This window comes from Solanum pennellii, chromosome 1, assembly GCF_001406875.1.
Source record: "Solanum pennellii chromosome 1, SPENNV200".
Taxonomy (NCBI): Eukaryota; Viridiplantae; Streptophyta; class Magnoliopsida; order Solanales; family Solanaceae; genus Solanum; species Solanum pennellii.
Window position 1 is genome coordinate 46,084,785 of NC_028637.1, and position 22,794 is coordinate 46,107,578.

General features: G+C 34.5%; 1 protein-coding gene across 2 annotated transcripts; it reads left to right on the top strand.

Annotated features, from left to right (window-relative positions):
- Positions 1-4,671: 4,671 nt before the first annotated feature.
- Positions 4,672-17,700, top strand: LOC107008598. Of its 2 annotated transcripts, none has more exons than XM_015207705.2 (2): positions 4,672-5,232; positions 7,360-7,745. In XM_015207705.2, exons 1-2 carry the CDS (start codon positions 4,750-4,752, stop codon positions 7,402-7,404), a joined length of 528 nt encoding a protein of 175 aa, XP_015063191.1. In that variant the 5' UTR covers positions 4,672-4,749; the 3' UTR covers positions 7,405-7,745. The 2 variants fall into 2 exon arrangements, with proteins under 2 accessions (XP_015063191.1, XP_015063190.1); XM_015207704.2 differs by lacking the exon at positions 7,360-7,745 and adding an exon at positions 17,343-17,700 and having other exon boundaries at positions 4,675-5,232.
- The last annotated feature ends 5,094 nt before the right edge of the window (positions 17,701-22,794 follow it).

The window sequence follows — 22,794 nt, forward strand, 5'->3', positions numbered from 1 at the left end:
AGTTTGAGAAGGTTTTTGAGAGGTTTGATTTTATGATGGTAATTTTAATTCTTTTCTTGCTACTGATATTTGTGAAGATGGAAGTATCGCAAGTTCAATTCAATATGAAGATTGGGCTAATATGAGGAATGTCACAAAGTTTCTTGAGAAATTTTATGAGCTCACTTTGAAAGTTTCAGGTTCACGGTATGTTACTTGTAATGTTCATTTTGAATATATATGTGAACTTGATGCTTATTTGAAATTATGTATAGCAAGTGATGACCTTGATTTGAGTAAAATGGCTTCGGGAATGAAAGAAAAATTCAAGAAATATTGGGGTACTCCTAAAAAAATAAACAAAATGATTTTTATTGCTTCTGTTTTGGATCCTCGCAATAAATTTGTGTATGTTAGTTTTGCTCTTGAAGAATTACTTGGGGGAAGAAACGGGAAATGTAGTGAATACGAAAGTAGCGGCTTACTTGAGGGATTTGTTTGCGATATATGTAAGTAAGTATGGAAAAGGTTCCAAAAGTCAACAATCTTCATCTGACTCATCTGATTCTTCTGCTTGTGGTATTTCTCAGAATGTGTCCAAAAATTCTTTGAGAACTAAGTTGCACATGAAGAAACAAAAGAATGATTCTGGAAGTTTAGGTGTTAAATCTGAGTTGGATAAATATCTTCTTGAAGACTAAGAACCTGAATCTGGAGATTTTGATATTTTGAGTTGGTGGAAATTTAATTCTCCTAGATTTCCTGTACTTTCACAGTTGGCTCAAGATGTATTGGCTATTTCTATGTCGATTGTGGCATCGGAATGTGCATTTAGCACCGATGATCGAATTCTAGATTCCTTTAAAAGTTTATTGACTCCCAAATGTGTGCAATGTCTTATTTGTGTCCAAGATTGGCTTAGACAAGAAACCAAGCCTATTTGTGTTGAAGAAAGTTTGGAGTTTCTTGAAAAATTGAACTTGGTAAGACTTTTTATTTTATATTTATTTTTGAAAAAAATAAAATACTTATTGTGTTGTATCTTGTATGACACGTTTCTTTTTCTTAATTATAGAGATGGCAAATAGTGGAAGAAACTCTTCCATTGTTGATCTATGATTGACTTGCAAGCGGTGAGTTTAATACATCATTTATTTAATCATATCATTTTTTAATCTTAAAAGTAGTATTCTAAGTTTCTAATATTTGATTTTATCTTAAAAGGTCCAAGGGTCAAGACAATGAAGAAATAATTTTGTTGGCACGTGACACTTGATTGTTGAAAGCGATCTCATGAAAGAAAGTCAAGAAACTCATTATTGTTGTTTGTTATTGTTGACATTTGAATTGAAAGTAATCTCATGGAAGAAGACAAGAAGTTTAAAATTCATTGTTTGTTGCTTATTATTGTTTATTATGAGCTCATGAAAGACTTTATTGTTACTTGTTAGATTGTTATTATGTTGTATTTGTGAAGACATTAACTACAAATCTACAATGCAACTTTTGTTTTAGTGTCATTGTTAATTAAAAATTGTGTTTTAGTGACATTGTGAATTTAAAATTTGTGGTGTTTATGCCTAATGGCATATTGACATATTGATATTTTGTAGTAAATTAGTAATGCACTTCTTTGATGTATTGTCTATTTTCATTTTTTAGCCCACTAAGTTGAAAAATCAAACAAAAAAATTGTAAAGTTTAAAATTTTAAAAAGCCCACTAAGCAGACCCATTAAAAATTCGAAATAAAAAATCGAACCGAATTAATAAAAACTAAACCGAATTAACAAAAACCGAACCAAACTGAAATATTTTGGTTCGGTATTCGGTACACAATTTACAAGAACCAAAAACCAAAAAACCAAAAAAAAAATCGAAACCGAACCGAAATATCGAATTTCCACCCCTAATTTCGAGCCTTGGAGATCCCATAATTCCACAGGAGTGAAGCATATCTCAAGCGAAGGGTGTCAGCACTAATTCCACATGATGATACTTCTAATCCATCACTAAAAAACTCAGCATATGCAGCAACATGAAGTCGACAATCTCTGCAGGGCATATCATCAATCAGAAAATATAATAACATCAAATTTCGATAGTTGTAAGACAAAAATATAATGTGATACTTACAGACTATTCTTTCTTGTTGGGCAATACCAGTAACATGTCTGACTTCGATTGGATGAGATTTGTTCTTTCCTCGGTAACATTTAAGAACTGACTAGTTGGTTTGCTCTTTTTGCTCAAAATATCCACTCAACTCAAGGTACTTTGGCAACATTGTAGACAACTTTTTAAGCTCGGAGGATAATTTTCTATTAGACCTTGTTGAGGACATGGAATCATATGCTTTTATGCACCGTTCCTTCAATGCAACGACTGCCAAGACCCAATGGAATTCCCCATTACTATTTATAGGGACATAAACATCATCTGTCAGGTGCCAAGGCAGTCCACAAGGTATACCAAACCGTTTCATTATGCCAACGATTTTATCCTCATATTCACTAGCATTGTCAATGTATGTTTTGAAAAAACAACTATTGGTGGTATATTGATATTTAGACTGAATCTTTTGCTTCGACTTCTTATGCAAATAGTAAAATATGACATCCACGTATTGCACACATGCATCAAACAAGTGTAACAATTTAATTGTATATATTCATGTACTAAACAATACATTTAAAAGTGGGCATGGGTTTACCTCATCATTCCAACACTTATTGGGTTGAGACATTATGTAGAACCAATCCTTATTCCTTGGAAATGCAACTACAAAATCAAGCTGGTCAAAATCAAGTTTTGAGCAATTGGCTAAGTAGTGATCCTTCTTGTTTCCTTTGCAATTGTGTAATCATTATAAACAATTATTTAGTGGATAACAAGAAGAAATATTAATAATAGTTGAACGACCTTACTTTACTTACTTTTTTGCATGATGCTTGTAAAGACCCTCGTTTATCCATTGCGAGAAGGATGCCATTAGTTCAGTTGAACCCTCGCCGTCAATGTTAAAACCTTCAAATGGATATTGTCGCTTCACATCACAACTGACAACTTCGACTTTCTTCTCTTTATTTTTCTCTTTCTTCTTCTTCTTCTTCTTTTCTTTCTCTTTCTCTTTCTCCTTCTCCTTCTCCTGTTTTGCCTTCTTCTCCTTCTTCTCCTTCTCCTCCTCCTCCTTTGCCTTCTTCTCCTTCTTCTCCTTCTCCTCCTCCTCCTTTGCCTTCTTCTCCTTTTCCTTCTCCTTCTCATTCTCTCTCTCCTTCTCCTGTTTTGCCTTCTTCTCCTTCTCCTCCTCCTCCTTTGCCTTCTTTTCCTTCTCCTTCTCCTTCTCCTCCTTTGCCTTCTTCTCCTTCTCCTCCTTTTCCTTCTTCTCCTTTGCCTTCTTCTTCTTCTTCTCCTTCTCCTCCTTTGCCTTCTTCTCCTTTTCTTTCTTCTCACTAATTACATAAAGTGTTTGGAAAATATATTTTTTCAACCTCCTATACTTCAAAGGCTGTGAAATCTTCTTGGATCTTTGCATATCGATATTATGAGACATTTTCTTAAAAATATCAGTGAGTTTTTTTAACACGACTAATAAAATAATCATGTTGCTGCTCACATTCTTCGCATAGACAAAAAGAGCATTTCATGTTAGAAGATGAAGTTTCTTGTATCATTTTATTTACAAGATAAATAAAAAGATTGAGATTTCACAATTCATTATAAAATAATAATAGCAGTATGTTGCAACAGATGGATAGTCTATTGCGATAAATTAACATTATGCTGCAACATATGTACCTGCTGTTGCGACACATAAAATTTCTGTTGCAACATATAGATCTTATGTTGCTACATATGAATCATATGTTGACACAAATGTACCGATTGTAGCAACATATGAATCTTATGTGGCAACAGATGTTCAAGATGTTGACCTAAAGTGATATGTTACAACATATGATAATTGTTTGAACATGCACCAACATATCACTAAAATGTGGCAACATACGCTAAATGTTTCAACAAATGAAATATATGTTGGACACCAGAACAACACTATATTTCTAAAATCATATTATCAAAATGACCACAAAAAGAACAACAATAGCAACAAAAAATGACTTTTCGCTGAATGATAACGATACATATACATTTTCTTAAAATGAGGATTTTTTGAATTGGTTGATTTTCTTTCAAAAATAATAAATAATACAAATCATTAAGTTGATTATTCAATTTTAACATCTATGGAACATTTTATTGTTCATTAATCCAAGAAAAAACTTCAAAAATTGTAAAATATTTCAAAAAAATAACTTACCCATTTCTAGTCGAACAGGATTACAGTTCAGAAAGATGAGAGAGTAACGACTGAAGAGGAAGATAATGAAGGACTGGAGAGGAAGAGTAACGAGGAATTTTTGAATTTTTGAGGAAAAAGAAGAACAATCCCCCAAAAAAGAAGAGAGGAAGAAGAGAGAGAGGAGATGAAGAGATGAAAAGATTCTTTTTAAAAAAAAAATGATTTTCTTTGAATTATAGAAGTGTGTTTTTTCATATTTTATAAAGGAGAAATTTTTAAAAATAAATTTGGTACCATATTTATTTAATTACATCTTAAAAAGGATTTGACCAACTTTTGATCAATGTGTCACCGAAAAAAAAAAAGACTTATTTGACACGTTTCCGATAATTTTCTCAAGTAACCCACATTTCGATAACGTTCAATTTCTAGGAAGCAGCTAACGGTTCTGTCGAGGCATCAACAACAATGGGGGGTTTCAATCCAGCAATCGAATTGAGTATTCTTCTTCTCCTCCCATTCCTCTCATCTCCTTCTTCTCTATCTCTCGATCTACCCAATACAACAGTATACGAAATCCTCACTAAATTCAACCTTCCTCCAGGGCTTTTACCTAGTTCTGTAAAATCTTACTCTCTTTCCGATGATGGAACATTTGAAGTTTTACTGGACAAGCCTTGTTATGTGGAGTTTGAGTATTTGGTTTATTATGATGAGAAGGTTACTGGGAAGCTGAGTCTTGGGTCGATTACTGATTTAGAAGGAATTCAAGTTAAGAGATTCTTGTTGTGGCTAAACGTGAATGAGATCCGTGTGGATTTGCCATCGTCTGGGAGTATTTACTTTCAAGTTGGGTTCATTAACAAGAAGCTTGATATCAATCAGTTTGAAACTCCTCGTTCTTGCCGGGATAATGGTTTGGTCATGTGTGGAGGACCATCTCTGAGACAGGTGATTTCCATGTTACATTCTGCTTGATTCATTGTTTTCCTAAATTGTCTTAAGATTTTTCTTATCAAGTTGCATGGTTCTTCTTTTCACTGAGGGTCAATATTGATTTGTTGTGTAAAATGTGAGTGAGACCTTCATGGAATAAATTATTTTGTAACGGAATTGAAAAATTGTTGTGTCGCATACCAAAACATGCAATAGTCTGGCAAGATTGTGTATATAATTTCATATTCTAGACTAAACACACAGAAGCAATAGTTTCCTAGAAGCAGAAATTAATATCTGTAAAGAGCAAGGAAAAAATGGACTTGGGGGTTTGGAGGCAAGGAGGTTGGAAGGGAAGCAACAACAATCATTAATGGGTTCCTCTATAGAGGTGCCCTAAAGAAGAAGAGGAAAGGAAAGGGGTTAGTTTTTTTGTGGATTAAATGGTTCCTGTAGAACATTGGGAAAAAACATTCATTTAATCCTTCCTCACAAGACCAAACCATATATGGTCAAGTTGAATAATTTCTAGAGCTTGCAAAATCATGTTGGAAATCTAGCTCACATATAAGGTTAAATCAAATCCTAGAGTCTAAAAGTTTTAGGTAAAGCAACACTAGAAGAGAGTACTTGGAGTGCAAGTTTAATGACGTAACACATGAGACAATTGTGAGAGTAAAGATCAACACACAAGTCATACACAAGAAAAGGAGCTTCCATTAGCTCGGGTCCATAAACCAAAGAGATTGGGTGATTGATGATGATATCGCACATTGTATAGGAGTGACGTGGGTGAAAATGAAGGCTTGCGTCTAGGGTACTAGATGTACATCCAAAACTTAAAAGGTAAATTCTATAGAGTGGTGGTTAGATCGATATTGTTGTATGAGATAAACTGTTGGCTAATCAAGAATGTCCACGTTCAAAAGATGAATTTAGCAGAGATGAGGATGCTTAGATAGATGTGTGGGCACACTAGAAGAGATATTATTGAAAACAAAGTAATAAGGGATAAGGTGTGAGTGGCCCCCGTGGCAAACAAGATGAGAGAAGCGAAATTGAGATGGTTCGGACATGTGAAGATGAGTTTTGCGGAAGAGCTAGTAAGGAGGTCTGAGAGGTTGGCTATACTAAGAGTTAGGAGAGGTAAAGGTGTGCGGAAAAAGAATTGGGGTGGGGGATTAAATAGGCTCGACTCAACTCAAGCTTACTTAGGACATGAACCTAGATAGGAAGGTGTGGAGGTCGATAATGAGAGTAGACAGTTAGTAGCTAACCAAGTGTTGCCACACTTTATGAGGGAGAGATAGGGGCTAGCATCATCCCTTCCCGTCTGTTAGTAGTAGTAGTTAGTAATTGCGTAGTTCCTTTATCAACGTGTGATACTATTTGTATTTATTTTGTATCTTGCTATCACATTTTCCCTGCTTCAATAACTTCTCTTAACAATATCTCTACCCCACAAAGGTAGGGTAAGGTTTGTGTATATCCTACTTTCTCCAAACCTCACTTGTGAGACTACACTAAGCATGCTGTTGTTGTTTCTATATATGGCTAAATTAAACATATCAAACTGAAAATGGTTTCACTTTATTTTTTGCAAAGTTGTTCTGAAACAACTCTTTAGTTGGGAGACCTTGATTATAATAATAACATTTATACAGTTAGTTTCATTGTCGAACCATGTCACTGATTAAAATTCAAGGGTTGGTGATAATTATTGTTTTAGCGTCTAGTTAATGTCCTTGTTAAGCTGCATTAATTTGTTCCCCATGAATGTTCTTGTATTTCCAGTTGTTGCAAGTCTATATTCTATTGGAGAAAGGATGTCACCTATGCAACTGTATGTTATGCTTATGTTTGTAGAGTTGGTTCTAATATTGTTTCCATAGCAAGATCATGAGAAATTGTTTTCTCCAGATTTCTAATTTTACGCATGGACTCTTGGTTTACTCATTGCTTCTGGTCTTGTCTATCTGACTGGCTTTGACTCATGACTTCAATTCTACTGCTCAAACTTCTCTCCAACAAAAGATAAATAAGGAATATGAGAAAGAATTTGTTATCTGGATGCTTCCTCCTTTTCTAGGTTTTACTCATCGTTTCTATTTTACTTTCTTAATTCACAACTTGCCTTAACAGAACGCCAATATTCTGAGAAATTTATTGAGAAGAAAGGACACGTAGCGACACAGGCTGTATCCCTTAGCTAATGTGACCTAAAGATAAAAATGATGGTAGCCTTCTCAGAGAATTATTCTCTATCTGGTTGGATGAAGCCATTACTCAACAACATATTATCAAGGTTGGCAAACTTCATTCAAGCTAATTTCATCTCAAATGATGTTTTGGGATACCGTTGCTTGAAATTTTGGGTAATTGTGAACAGTTAACAGGTGATCACTTCTATTGATATTAGATATATGAAAATCTCTACAACAGATCATCACACAGTCTTGAATGTCAATTGTTGGATCCTTTATTCACCCGTAAAAGAAGCTGGTTGTTATACTAATGAAGTTACTGTCTTAACTCTTTAAGCATATTATTTTCTAATAACCTATCTGAAGAGATCACGGGAAAATGCATGGGATTTAGTTGTTTTTCTTAACAAGTATTTATAGGACTAAAATTGAATAATTATTGTAGAGTTGGTCATTTTTCTTTTTTGATAGACATATTCTATAACAACTGTATAGTCCCCCAAAAATAATAAACAATTACAAATAAAAGGAACCCTTCCTATCAATGTTTCTTCTTATTGTTGTCTAAAACATAAAAAGTATCTTTTGCTTCTATTAAAAAATTCACGTTTACACCAAAATAATGAGCGACTAAGCATTTCATCTTCAACTTCTAGATGTTACGATGCTTGTCCTCAAAAACCCCAAATGTATCACCAACACGAAGAATAGTAATAACTCGCTCATTCACTTCACCTTTTTTATTAACATACCGCAAAGCAAGGACCATTTGTTCATGGTGTGATGTCCTTAGATTCATCAACCAAAATTGCAAATAATCTCCATCAAAGTCATTAATTATAGCTTTCATGATTTCTTGTGCACAAACACTCATCATATCCTTGTAAATTTTTGGAGAAGTCATCATAGCATTTTTTGGACCAGATTTTAAAATAACACTATTTATATCCCAAAGCATTTTCCAAGCCATTCGAAAAGACCTAAAAACAAGCCTTTATATTTTGAAGATTCACTTTCACCATGACCTCGAAAAGACAACCCAAATTCTAAGAGGAACCTTGCCGTAGTAGTAGAAGCTTGTAAGAGAATTCAATGCTCACTTCTTGTTTTCTCAAATTGGTTGTTAAAAACAACTTGAATGGATTGAGATCGATTCTCAAAATCAAGCATCTTGTTGGAAGTCCTATTGTGGACACTATTTACTTCACCAACATGTAAATCAATTCATTCCAAACTATGTTTCCAAGTCTTATAATCAATTTTTGTGGAAAAATCACCTACATTTCCCTTTACAAGTCATTTTTATATAAATAGCTAGATAGGCAAAACACATCTTTCTTCACACCATACTCCATCTACCTAAACTCTTAAACCATGTCGAACAAAATCGACTCATTTTTGTTTGAAATCTAACTTGAGGATATCCATAAATAATCAATTGACAAGGCATTTGTTAAATGTAGTGTCTTCTCACTTTATCTCGTATTTTAGTGCTATATATATGAATGAATAAATATTCTTTCCAGGATGGCAGCATCCGGTTTAAGTGACTGCAAATCAAACTCATTTATAAAATGCGGAGAATAATCTCTAAAACTAGTCTAGGACTTAGTTGAGAAGAATTATGTTTCTTCAAAAATCTATCCCTTTCAAATGACAAGAATCAACAACAACATCCTACAAAACAAAGATTTAATCAAGCATATTAGTAAATATTACATTGTTGACAAAGGAATAATATCCCTCCTGCTCTCCTTTCGCAACACAACAAAAGTAAAATATAATAGAGAAATCACACTGCTCATAAAAAAACATGCTAAAAAAGAACTTACTAATTTATGAAGTGGCAATAGGAGTAGGACTTTATTTATGTAGACTTCAATGAAGAATACTTGTAGGTTGTCAGTTGTGGTAGGTTTTCTAGCATCTTATATTTTGTTTAGAATTGTGTTGAAGACTTTTATTTGTTTTTAATTTCAATGAAGAAATGGGTGGGGCCAGATGAGATGGGAAAATAGCGGTGGGGCCAGAAAAGGTGGCAAAAACTATTTGACGTTGAGTGCTAAAGTGAAGCCTTTGACTAGTGCACCCAAATGACTTTTGAAATAAGCAGTTCATGCCAAGAATAATATCGAAATCAAGCATTTCCAACTCTACTAGATCAATTATGGTGACTTCCTGGAAAAAAATTGAGACTTGGCACTTTCGGTATAACTACTTAACTAAGACTGACTCACCAAAATGGGTAGAGACTTGAAGAAGGGTTCTGAGAGGATTTTGGGATTGACATAAAAATTCAATGCAATATATGGAGTCATGAAAGAAAGTGTGGCCTGTGGATCTAGAATTGCATAAACATCAAGTTGAAATACACACAACATACCTGTGACTAATCAGGGTAATCGTCCTAATCCTGTAAAGTCTGCAAAGCATCGAACTTGTTCTGGTGTTGTCCGCCATCTGCACTAGGAGATGCACTCTGTTGAGTTGGGCGACCTAGTGGAGCTGCGGAAGTGTTAGGGTGAGCCAACATCCTTACCCCTACCTAATGCCACTGGGCTTTCCCTCAACCCGTGGTTGGATTTGCCACATCCAACACCATTACCACTACCAGACATACACCCTCTGATATGGTTCTTACCATGCTTCTGATAAACCAAAAAGGGACAACCACTGGTGAGACTACCCTAGGACTTAGAATTTGATTGCCCTATCCATGTTCTCTTGTTTGAACTTGGGTATTGGGGCACTAGCAAAGGATGGGACTTGACTTGAAAAGTTATGATGAAATTGAGAGTGATTTCCACCGCCTGACTTCTATGGAGACTAGTCCAGCCTGTCTGTTCTAGCCCTATTACTCCCCTTAGCACTCTCCTTGACCTTCTCTTTCCTCAATCCCATTGAGCATGAGTCATCAACCTAGAGATTTTCATCTCCTTGATCAACATAGCAGTTTTGTACTCCTTTACTACGGTCTCTTCACCTGAAACAAACTTTTTCAATTGGGCCCTAGAGTCGGTCACCATAGATGCAACATACTTTGGAGAGTTGGATTAACTTCAAGAAATACTCCTCCACTGATATGTTCCGTTGCTTCAGATTAATAGACTCCTAGACCTTGTCCTCACTCCCCCCGTAGCTCAAGTGAAAAGAACCCGTCTAGAAATGCGGCCACAAGCTTCCCGCTGTCCATTGGACCTGCATTAACCCCGCTGTCATCCTTCCATTGCTAGTACCAAATCTGAACCACTCCTTTCAACTAATAAGCGGCTGAGTATGCACTCTCCATTGAGCTGTCCCCCATAATCAGTGTGATATTCTGAACACCATCGATGAACTCCTGAGAGTCCTTCTCCACCTTTGAGTCATAAAACTCAGGAGTACTCTTCCTAGTAAAACTCGAACCCTTAGTTGTTGTTGTAATCCTGTTTGTGTTAGCTTGTGCAATAACCTACTAATTGACTCGAGTGGTAATGGTCTGAGCTAAAACCTACTAATTGACTCGAGTGGTAATGGTCTGAGCTAAAACTTGGAAAGCAGCCTTGATCTCATTCAAGGGGTCTGCTGAAGTTGGTGATGCTTGCTGACCTTCATTCTTGTTCCTCCTGACGTAAGGTCTTCTGGGAGGTATGATTCTGTTAAATACGGAGAGCACGAATGAGAATAGAAGGAGGTTAAATAGAGTTACACTCGATCGCATAACTGAGAGCTTGAAAGAAGTGAAGTATTTCCTATAACATTTCATAGCCTCTCATTAATAAGTGTGACACATTTTATATCCATCGACAAAACTCTACTTAAGGCGACTTTCAACAGCCTAGGATACTTAAACCCAAGGCTCTAATACTAAGTTTGTCATGATCTGACACTACCCTTAGTCAAAACACAGTGCCTACAGATGACCCCAAATTAACTCATGTCATGACACTATGATTTACGTAAACACTAATTGAGAATAACTGAATGCGGAAGCTAAATTGAAATAAACTGAGTAGTCTGAAATATAAAATTTAAATACTTAGAAGTGAGTTCATCTAAAAGCAACACAAAGCTGACATGTCTATCACAAAGCCCCTACTAAGATAAGCCCACAACTAACAACTAACTCTTACTGTCTTAAAACTAGAAGATTTAATAATTGAAAGGAATATGAGGGCTATCCTCGAAGGATGAGGACTTATCGAACGTGTTGTTGAGCTAATCGAAAATCGTACTAACTGCGGGCTAGACGCTGAACGTCCGAACCTATATTATAGAACAATATAGCTTGAAGAGTATGAGGTTAGTACTTGTAATGTACTCAATATGTGAAATATGCATGATAAGACTACTAAATTGTACATAATAAGACTACTAGATGGAATGGAAGACCCTAGATTCCTTGAACTGAAGCTTGAAGCTAAATAACCCTAGTTCTTTCTTGAGAGGAGCTGAGATGTATTGATTCTAATCTCCGATTATTGGATGTGAACGAGCAGGTTAGGTCGACTAAGTTTCCCTTAATCTCTGCGAGAAATATAGGGGAAAAATATTATTGAATTGTGTATTGACATTATTACATGGAGAGCCTATTTTAGACACTATGATACAATCCTTACCAAGTATGATACTAAATATTATTCCTATTCCTATTCCTATTCCTATTCTAAGTAGGATTTGTGTACACCTAATCCTATTCTAGCAGTCTCTCTTAGAATAGGCTAAAGCGATATAGTTTAGGAATTACAAGAGTGGAAAAAGATCGAAACAACCCTAAAGGAAAAACTGTCGGTAGCTTCTACGAGGGCCATTTACGGTTTGTGGATTGGACTACAGGACATAGATTCCTCTCATAGAAATCTAGCCTAAATATTGAGTTTCTGAAGTTTGATCTAGGAGACTCATTTATGATCCGTAAACGTAGTCTGTAAAAGTCAGAAAATAGTCGAGTTCTAGTACTTTGATCCACAAGCCTAGGGGTGTCAAAAATGAATGTAAACATAGGTAACCCGCCCAGAATTTTAAGAGTTGGGCTCAAGATAATTTGAACTGGTTTCAATCTCAACTCAAGCCTAACCTATTTTAGGAGAATTCTCAATTGAGTCCAATTTAATTTCCAATTTCAACCCGTTTTAAAATTCTTTACTAAGTTATGTCCCTACATTAAATGTATGAATTATCATCTATTTAAAATGTTTTAGGACTTATCTATCAATTTGTTACTTTTAAAAAAAATTATCTTGAGCCGAAATTCACATTATGATTATAAAAGTTAAATATCACTTTGATAAAATTATTGAGATTAATCGGGTCAACTTGGGCTGGTCAAGACCCAACCCGTTTTTTAACCCATTTGAATCCAACTCATTTGAGCCAAAAGTAAACTTGGCCAGGTCAAGACCCAACACAATTAACCCATTTTCATATCTTCGATTTCAACCCAACTCGCCCATTTGGCACCCCTACACAAGCCCATCTACGACCGTAAAAGCATCTACAAACTGTTTCTTGCTCGTCGAACTTGGGCTAAATTTTTAATCTCTGCAGTTAATATACATAATATACAGATCCCATCTACGGTTCACGGTTCCATTTATCGCAAATGGCATCCGTAAATCCCAATTTTTTTTCTAGACACAAGTTTCTAGACTTTAGAACTTCTGGGGTGTTACACCATCTCTGCCCAACTGTTTAGTACATCCCTTGTGCTACCTGACATCACCCACCTGATTCTCCTCAGGTTGATTAAGATTTTCCATGTCTGATCTGTTACTTACAAGGTAAAAAGAGATGGTTGGTTGTTTTTGCCTGTTCTCTACTTGAGTAAACATCTGGAGCATACCTGGTACATCTTTCTTTTCAAATTATCCCATGTCAAGACTGCTTTTTTGGCCACCAGTAATGTAAAAGATGCTACTTTGAAACGGAATCTTGGACTCTCCAGATCAGCATCCATGGCCAGCATCACACTTGATTCTTGGAGAAGTTCTGTTCTCTGTATGCATCTCTCACAGAAAAATTGTTTATTCCTTTGTTATTCCGTACTTATCTTCAGTAGAGCCTTTGAACTGAGATAAGGTACTATATATTTCAGTTATTCCCAATTCTCAATCATTTAGAAACCTTCTGAAGGTATGTGTTAGAGATGCATTTGAAGTCATTAGTTTAAGTATTTAATTATTTATGTAGTAGCTTCATTTATTATTCTAGAATAGGATTTATATTTTATAGTTTTATAAGGATTAGGTTAAGTTATAGTTTTTAGTTTGGAATAGGATTTAGGTCTCCTACTTTCATAAGAATTAGATTTCTTATTGATGTAATAAGACTCGGGGGCTTTTGATGAATAAATCAATAAGTCATAATTCACCAAAAATCAAGAGATCAGAGTTCTCTTTTCTAATGAATTCTAAGATATCAGTCTCCCTTTAACGAGCTGATTTTCGTCTTGTGAATCGATCCTACCCTAGAGATTCATAACAAATCGGTTTAGAGCATAACACAATGGGCGAGCCTAACACAATGGGCGAGGGCGATGAGATCAATTCCAGATTTCAAGGAGAACGTGTGATTACATAAACACGAATGGACTCTAAACTTGCAGCTATGGAACGTCTCTATGAAAGAATTGTCCAAGTCATTCAAGAAAAAATTTGTGGAAATTGGCTCTACAAAACCAGTAGTCCATGGGGCAGAATCAAGTAATGCTCGGACAATTGGTAAATCAACAAATTCAGCCCTAGAGGCAATACACTGCCTATTCAACCAGCTGGTCATAATCATCAAACTAGTGGTAATTCTAATTCGATAATACCAAGTTATGCAAAGATGAATTTTTCTATAATTAATGGTATCAACAACCCATTAATTTGGGCACATCGTTGTGAACAATTTGGACCTCATGAAAATGGAAACTCGATGGGCTAATTAGTCAAGCTTCAGCAAATTGATAGAGGTAAATTTATCAATGTCAACTTCAAGCTAGGGATGGAATTGGATAATTGAGCTTGAGGACAAGCTCTTTCAACGTAAGAGGGGGTAATGTTAGGAATGCGTTGGAAGTCATTAATTTAAGTATTTAATTATTTGTTTAGTAGCTTTATTTATTATTCTAGAATAGGGATTATATTTCATAGTTTTATAAGGATTAGGTTTAAGTTATAGTTATTAGTTTGGTATAGGATTTAGGTCTCCTACTTCCATAAGAATTAGATTTCCTATTGATATAATAAAACTCCTATTTAAAAAGGCTTTTGATGAATAAATAAGTAAGACACAATTCAACAAAGGGAAAAAGGACAAATATACCCTCGAACTATCGAAAATGGTATACGAATACCCTTCGTTATACTATGGAGACGCTAGTACCCCTGCCGTCCAAAAAGTGGAACATTTATACCCTTCACCCTAATGGAATGCCACGTGTCATCATCCTATGCATCTATCGTTCACCAAATTCTAAACCCACAGAAAGAACTCGCCCGAATTGAAAAAAAACCCACCCAAATGACCCCCTAATCCTCTTTTTTTAAGTGAACCAAACAATTTCTTTAATTAGTAAAACAAAATTAAAGTGATTCTTGGGTCCAAATTTTACACTGTATAAGCACAACTATGAGAACCACCACTACATCACCACCACGACGACGACCATAGTCATCGTCATCCTCATCAGAATCAGTGCAGCTTCCATACGCATCATCAAAGTCCTTCGATTTCCGGTAACAACTGTACAAGTCTGGGATGTGTGGTTCGTTGGAGCTGAAAGTGATGAGCGTATGAGGGGAGAATGTTGTGTATTAAGTTTTCTGGAAGATGAGTACTGTTGCGCCGGTGGACCCGAAAACTATTCCATAAGAATAGTCGCCATGTGCCGGCGATACGTTTGTTACACGAATTGGGCGAGTGAGATTTTTTATGGACAAATTCCGAAAAAATAATCTTCATCGGCGGCAACGGCGGAGGAGATGCCGGTGAATGAGTTTTAGTGATGTTTTATTGGTTAAGCTTTGAAGCCTAGCTAAAACAACCATGGTTGCTACAATTGTTTAGCTCTCTAAAACCTTAGCTTCTTCCATTCTCTAATTCGTCCTCAACTTCTTGCTCAATTATGTAATCTTCTTCTTCTCCACTCAAATCCGAGTTGCTAACCCACTCTATCACGAGATTCACCCCTGTATATCTTCTTCTTCAGCGATCTTCATGTTTGAACTTGAATTCAAAATCAAATGCTTACCACTCCTTTCAATACCAATTTTGGATTGATTGAGTTTTTAGGTGTTTTTGAGGAAATAAAACGAGTAATGCAAAATTGCGTGAGATTTTTGAAGAACAAAACAGAGGATCAAGGCTAGTATTCACGCTTTGAAGTGGGTAGAGAGAACTTGGAGTAATTTGGTTATTTTGGGTATATCATTAGGTGTTAGTAATGGTTGGGTCAGGGGCTATTTGGGTGGGTCTTTTTAATTTGGGTCGTGGGTTTAAAATTTGGTGAATAATTGTAGATGCATAGGATGATGACACGTGGCATTCCGTTAGGGTGAAGGGCATAAATGTTTCCACTTTTTGGACGGCGGGGGTACTAGCGTCTCCATAGTATAACGAAGGGTATTCGTATACCATTTTCGATAATTCGAGGATATATTTGTCCTTTTTCCCTTCAACAAAAATCAAGAGATCAGAGTTCTCTGTTCTAATGAATTCTAAGATTTCAGCCTCACTTTAACGAGCTGATTTTCGCCCTGTGAATCCCTTTAACGAGCTGATTTTCACCATGTGAATTGATCCTTCCCTAATGGTTCATAACAGTATGCATCTTGTTGTTTGCATAAGTTGTATATGTCTGGATATATTTGTTTGAATGGTCCATGACCAATCCAATTCTCCTCCCAAAAAGATGTGTAAGTTCAAAAAGAAACTAAAAATTTGCAGGCTTATGATAAAAGGAAAGGAACTTGGCTAATGGCATTCTTGCGGTTTTTTAAACCAAGTTTTCAACTGATTTTGATGTTTAATTTATCTATTGTTAAGATCAGGTCATACAATATTCAAGTTCTCCAAAATGAGCTAATTTAGCTCCTGAAACTAGGTCAGCCAAAATAAACAAAATTGTGGAGACTTGGTAGCTTCTACTTCCCTCCACACACGTTTTCATCTGGTCTGCAATTTCTCATACCTTTGCAAACTCCCTATAATCTATTGATAATTCTCCTATGTTAATACCAAACCCTACTGGTAAGTGTGTTGAGTGAAGGTGACAAGGAAGGGAAGTAAGTTTTCTTTGACATTGTACTACTTTCAAATATGATGGTGATAAGACCTCAGTGCGTTTGTAGCATAATCTCTTGTTGGTTTTAACCTACATTCAGACACCACTTCGATTGAACTTTCTTGAAGGGAGGATGAAAACACGTGGTACTTGATGGGATTTATCTTTTCAAAAGCTTTATGAGCTTTAGTGTATTAGTGCTTCCTGATGAGATGTCTAACCCTCACCTTTTTAGGTTCCAAAGGTCATATGTAGCAATTTCTCATCCTGTTGAACCATATTCTCAAAAGTTTTACCTTTCAAATCAAAAGAATCACATTGTGATATAGGAAAGCTTCTACGTGTTATGACTTGTAACGAGCAAAGTTTTTGACTGTTAATCTCTACTAAAGATTGATTATGCAGGAATTGTTTTGGTTCAGTTTACTATTGGTATTTATTGTCTATCTGATAGTTAGGTGATAGCCTCCTTTGTTACTTCATGTAGACACTGCTATCTACTTCATTTAGTAGATGTAGAGCTCTGGGATGACCTCTGTTGGGTTGATGTTTTACTCTTAATACTTCTCACTGTATGTTAGAAAAAGTAAAAAAACACTTTACATCCGTGGTCTGAACTTTATCTTCTTGTTAGGATTTGATATTTCAAGCTGACTGGTCTCTCATTTTTACAGCTTCCGGCTCCTGTCAATAATATGGAAATGTTTGTTACAGAGTAGCCTGGGACCTAATATGCATATCAAGCCAAAAGTTGGAGCAGATGGAGATATCATATACTTCATCTGTTCACTTCTTTTGAAGCCGGGGATTGTTAATGCTGAATGTACTAGATGTATGATCAAGAAAATTACGATTCCACGAATATATTATGTATAACGAGCTTGTCTTTGATGTATGCTTCTCTTCCTCCCCCACCTCCTGCTCTGTTCGACCAATTTCCGCAAAAAGATTAGAGGAAAAAAAAATAAAGAAAGAAATGGATATAATCCAGTGTTGAGTTGAATTTCAATTTAGTAGCTTCTTTTATTGTTACTGCGTATGTTGCTGCTGCAATGCTATATGGTATAATACTTGGCAGGAATGCACAGTTTGAGCATATGATTCTCCGACCTGGTTGTAAAGATATACTCAAAAACTGAAGGATTGGAAAACAAATTGCTATTTTTAAGAGGTAATAAATACTATAGGGACTTCAAAATTTGATGAAGTTATTCATTGAATACAAGTAGATGTTATCATACTAAACACCATTAAGTAAGATTTTTTTTTTAAGAACGATGCAAAAAAATTGATACATTCAAAAGTACAAGTGATGATGTAACACAATCATATGCAAATATAGTAATCCAAATAAGATTGGGTCGAATACCACATGAAATAAGGAGAATTGCTACTGAATCGACAAATACTTGATCAGCAGTCTGCTTTCTATTATGTAAAAGTAGTAGTTTCTTTTTTTTTTTATATGGTTTTTGATCTATCTAAAGACTAAGATTGCAAAAATAATTTTGAGATGACTTATATGATTAAAGAACGAACGTTGTTTCACCTTAATGGGATGTACCATTCTTGATTTTCATGCAATTATAGATAGTCGGGTATCTAGATATGCACTCAATTGAGAAGAATTGAAATTGGGGACGCTTTAAAACTTAATTTGAACAATAGCCACCTAATTTCTTTTTGAGTTAATTTATAGGGTTATGAATAGAAAAAATGGGTTTGGGTTGTGGGGTCCTGGACCTTTTTATCATTATACTTGGGGATAAAAATACAAGTATAAAAAATATTATTTTCATCTCAACACTTGAACATTAAATAAATTCATCCCTCCCTAATTAAAATCAAATTACAATCCCAAGTAGTATAAAAAATTATTTAATAGTATTAGGTTTAAACATTTTTCGAGGAAACCTCAAAACGTTTCAGAGAACTCTTCGTTTTCTTCAATAAACCTGTTTAACGAAATCATCAACCTCCATAAAACTGATCATTCTCCAACAAATCTTTCATCTTCCACTATTGAAAACATAAACAAGTGTGATCCTATAATATTTCTTGAAAAAACGAATTGAAGTTTATTTTTATTTTCATCAATCTTGTTCCTCAAGTCGGTTTGAATTTTTTCAATCTTCTTCCCAAGTTCAGTTGTGAAATCTTCTTCCTGTCAAGTAAGTTTAATCGTGTTTTCAATAACTTTTAGGCTATTTGATCTTTTTTATTGCGATAAAGTAGCAAAGTTTAGATTTTTGCTTAAAGTTTTGAAAATGTGACCCGTTTTAGTTGATGCCTTAATTTGAAATCATTACTACGTTTTGCTTTGGATAATGCGTAGAAATTTTGAACTTTTTATGTTTATATGTCCTATTGATTTGAAAGTTCTTACTGTCTTTCGGTTGACTTTAATGATGTTTATGTCAATAACATTGTCGAGTTTTGTTGGAAGTGGTACTTGTTTTCCATATTTTTTAGAATTACCCTGTTTGTATTAATAGACTAGTGATCGATATTTTAATATGAAAATTATATTTTTGTACATAATAAAATATGACCAAAACTAAAGGCGGCATTGTTAAAAGATCCGTTCATAAGCCTTCTAGAAACAAGAAAACAAAGGCTGAAGAAGTTTCAAGATCTTCAAAAAAGAAAAATTATAATTGAAGAACACAAGTCTAACTCGAATTTTGGTACGATGGCTGGGATTACTGATGATGTTGAGTCTAGTGAAGAAAAAAACTGACAGTGAAAATAAAAAGATTAGTAGAGATAGCCTGGATATTGAAGATGAGGATGATGATCCCCTGTCCTTGTTAATTTGTGCAAGAGAAACCTCTTGTAAGTCCTATAATCTAACTACATGGATGGATGAGTCCAGCAAAAATTTCTCTGAGAGCAAGAATGACTCTTTTTCGTGATTTTAGAAATGTTTTAGTTCAAGAAGAAAATTATGATGACTTTAAAGGTACTTGTTGTCCATTATATGTTGTTGCGACGTGTCAAAAATGATAAATTTTTTTTTTGCATCAGTTGTTGTTTTGTGTGAATGATAAGCATGTTAGCTTTGGCTTATAAGAGTTTGCATTGATCACATGATTAAATTGCTCAGCATACCCGCGTGATGCAAAAATGACAAAAGTGCTTCAGAAAGGTGAGAAATTTTATTATAAAGTGACCAAGAATAAGAATATTACTAGTACAAAGTTGATGAGTTTGATTAAGGGTACTAGATTGAATAAGGAGAAGAAGTTGAAGTGCTCTTTAGTTTCGTTCGTCCATTCGATGTTGCTTGCCCACGATCGATCTAAAATTGTGGACTCAAACCACATTAAGATGGTTGATGGTTTAAATTTTTTCAAGAATTACCCCTTGGGAAAGAGTGTTTTGTTTAACAGTGAAGTATTTGAAGAACAAACTTAATTTGAAGAAGCCGGATGAAGTGTACAATGAAAGAGGGAATGCATTTATATCGTATTCTCGGTGTGGCTTCCGTTGGGCATTTCTTGTACTTATTTATCAATTATATACTTGATTTATAATAAACTCTTATATATTTATATAGTATTTCATAGAAATGTTTATTTATTTAATTGTTCTTCTATTAATTTCAGATTCAGATATATGAGGTTTTTCCTCATCTTGAAAAGTATGCAAAGAAATCTTTGGGTACTTCTTTACCCATTCCTCGTTTACTTAGATGGCACACCACAAAAATGATAATATTATCAAAGATTATTCATTTAAGTACAAAGGACAAAGTATAAAGGTACAAAAGTATTATTTATCATAATAGCCATATTTATAAATTGATGAATGTCATGTAATATTTGTTTATATTTTATTTTTCGTAGGTTGTTCACTCATACCTCACACCTACTGTGAGACAAAAAAATTACTTGACAACATTAAACCGTATGTAAATGAAGTGAAGGATACAATTAACGATGCCTTAAAGAAAAATTTGAAAGGTGTGATTGTCCTTACTTCATCCATAGAGAATGTGGAGGATGAGTATTCAAGTGATCACAATCCTAGTCAACCTTGTGAGAATTCTGTACCAAGTAATTCTAAAAATGAAAGTCTATGTGAGCGTACATGCTGCATCCATCGAGCAATCAATGATGAAAATTGTTGCTTTTGTACGAGAGAAATAATTGAGAAGAAATGAAAAGAAAATGAAAAAGAAAAAAAAGGTGGATATATTTATATATTATTTATGTAAAACAATTTATTTGTATTAATTCTTAACCACTGATCTTACAGTAGATAATGAAAATTTTTCAACACTAACAATTGATGATTAGATCCTTTCATTAGCTCTAGCGATGATGATCTTGCTGCAGTTGATGCATATTTTGCTGAAGAAGTTGATAAAGAAATGAAGGAAGAGGAAATGAAAGAAGAAGAGAAACAACAAGATGAGAGGAGAAGATGACAGAAAAAGAAGAAGAAAAGATAGAAGAGAACGGATGAAGAAAATAAAGGGGAGAAACTAAAAGAAAAAAATAAGAAGAAAGTGAAGAGGAGAATATGGAAGAGAAGAAAAATGAAGAAAATAAAGCAAGTGGAGAAGAAGAGAAAGAACAACAAGAGGATAAGATAACACAACATGAAGAAGAGGAAAAGTTGGATGAAGAAGGCTTGGACACTGATGTGGCAGAAGTGGAAAAATAAATAGACGTGATGGGTATTGCGATGGAACTTAATGGTGAGGTTGGTGGTGATGAGTAAGGGCATTTGTGGTTTTTGTGATGGGTATTGGTGTCGTATGACAATTTTTATTAGTTGATTTTTTTATGACAATTTATTTTTGTGATAGCTGGATTTCCCCTGTTGAAGACAATTGGTATTTTGAGATAATTTTTTAAGACAAAAAGGTTTTTGAAAAGTAGTTTGTTGTTTGCTTCTTTTAACGGCAAAGATGTACCTCCGACAGTTTAACATATTTTATTATGAAGATTTTTTAGATTTATTATTAATCTATGTCTCAATAAACTTGTATGTCTAATACTATAGGTTGTTATCACTGTTGATCTATAACATTATCGATCGAAAATAAAAGATATAAGAGTTCAAAAAAATAGAGAGAAATAGTTCATTTTTTCAGCATTACATTCCTCTTACACATTTGTTACACATTTACTAAAAGCAAACATAAAAAATAAACCACACAATATAACTTTTAGGTTTTTTTCTTTTTCTTTTGCCAATATCAATCTTTCTTTTAGTTGATCTCTATCTATTTCAGCATATTTTAGCAACATTTCAAGTGATTCCTCTACTCTTCGGCTTCTTTTAAAAAAGTTATTAGCAGATCCCTATTTTCTTCGAATTCCCGTAGTTTTTTTAATATTTCAAATTTGGCAACGCCTTAAAAATTCGATGGGTTACTCATTGATGATTCATTTTCAAGCCACCTAAAAAAAGAGCATATGTTAACTGCACAATTATAGAATTGTCGACCTTAATTTGTATCGGTGTGTGACGTCCTTAACGTAGCTGGATTACCACAATGACAATTGTAAGACTTTTTCACATTGGATGTTTGAGACATTGTAAAAATGGAGGTGTTTGAGTTGTTTATGAGGGATTGCCTTCCTTTTATTCAAAAAACAAAAATTCAAATGTTACAGTTGAAAAGTATTTGAACTTTTATTACCGCTATGAAATTGTATATGAAAGTATGTACTGATTGTCAAAATATATAGACTCCTTATATAATTGATGCATCTATATGTGTGTGTTTGTGTATGACCAGTCAGATTTACACTCTGACATTAGTAAGGTATATTCGGATTTATATCTATATTAAAATGTTGCCGATACTGCACCTACTAGAATATGACACTTATGTATAGATCAAAGCTTGTAGAATTTAAAAAAGACACTAATTAATTAATAATAAATTATATTTTTGATTTATCCAATTAAAATAGTTAAACCAAGTCATATGATCATGTTAGAACATAAAGTGGGTGTAGTGATTTGAGATGTATGAGGAAGACTTGTGCTTTTACAATCAACATCCTTATAACAATGTTCGAGAAAACACAAGTATGTTGTGAGGAGGTTGTTCAACCACACATTGTTGATTGTCACCCCTAGTTTATGTAGACTCATACATGATTG

Excerpts from the sequence above, each read along its gene's own strand:
- LOC107008598 (XM_015207705.2), top strand. The coding sequence starts at position 4,750 with ATGGGGGGTTTCAATCCAGCAATCGAATTGAGTATTCTTCTTCTCCTC. Across the intron at positions 5,233-7,359 it reads GAGGACCATCTCTGAGACAG|AACGCCAATATTCTGAGAAA; the intron begins GTGATTTCCATG and ends TTGCCTTAACAG.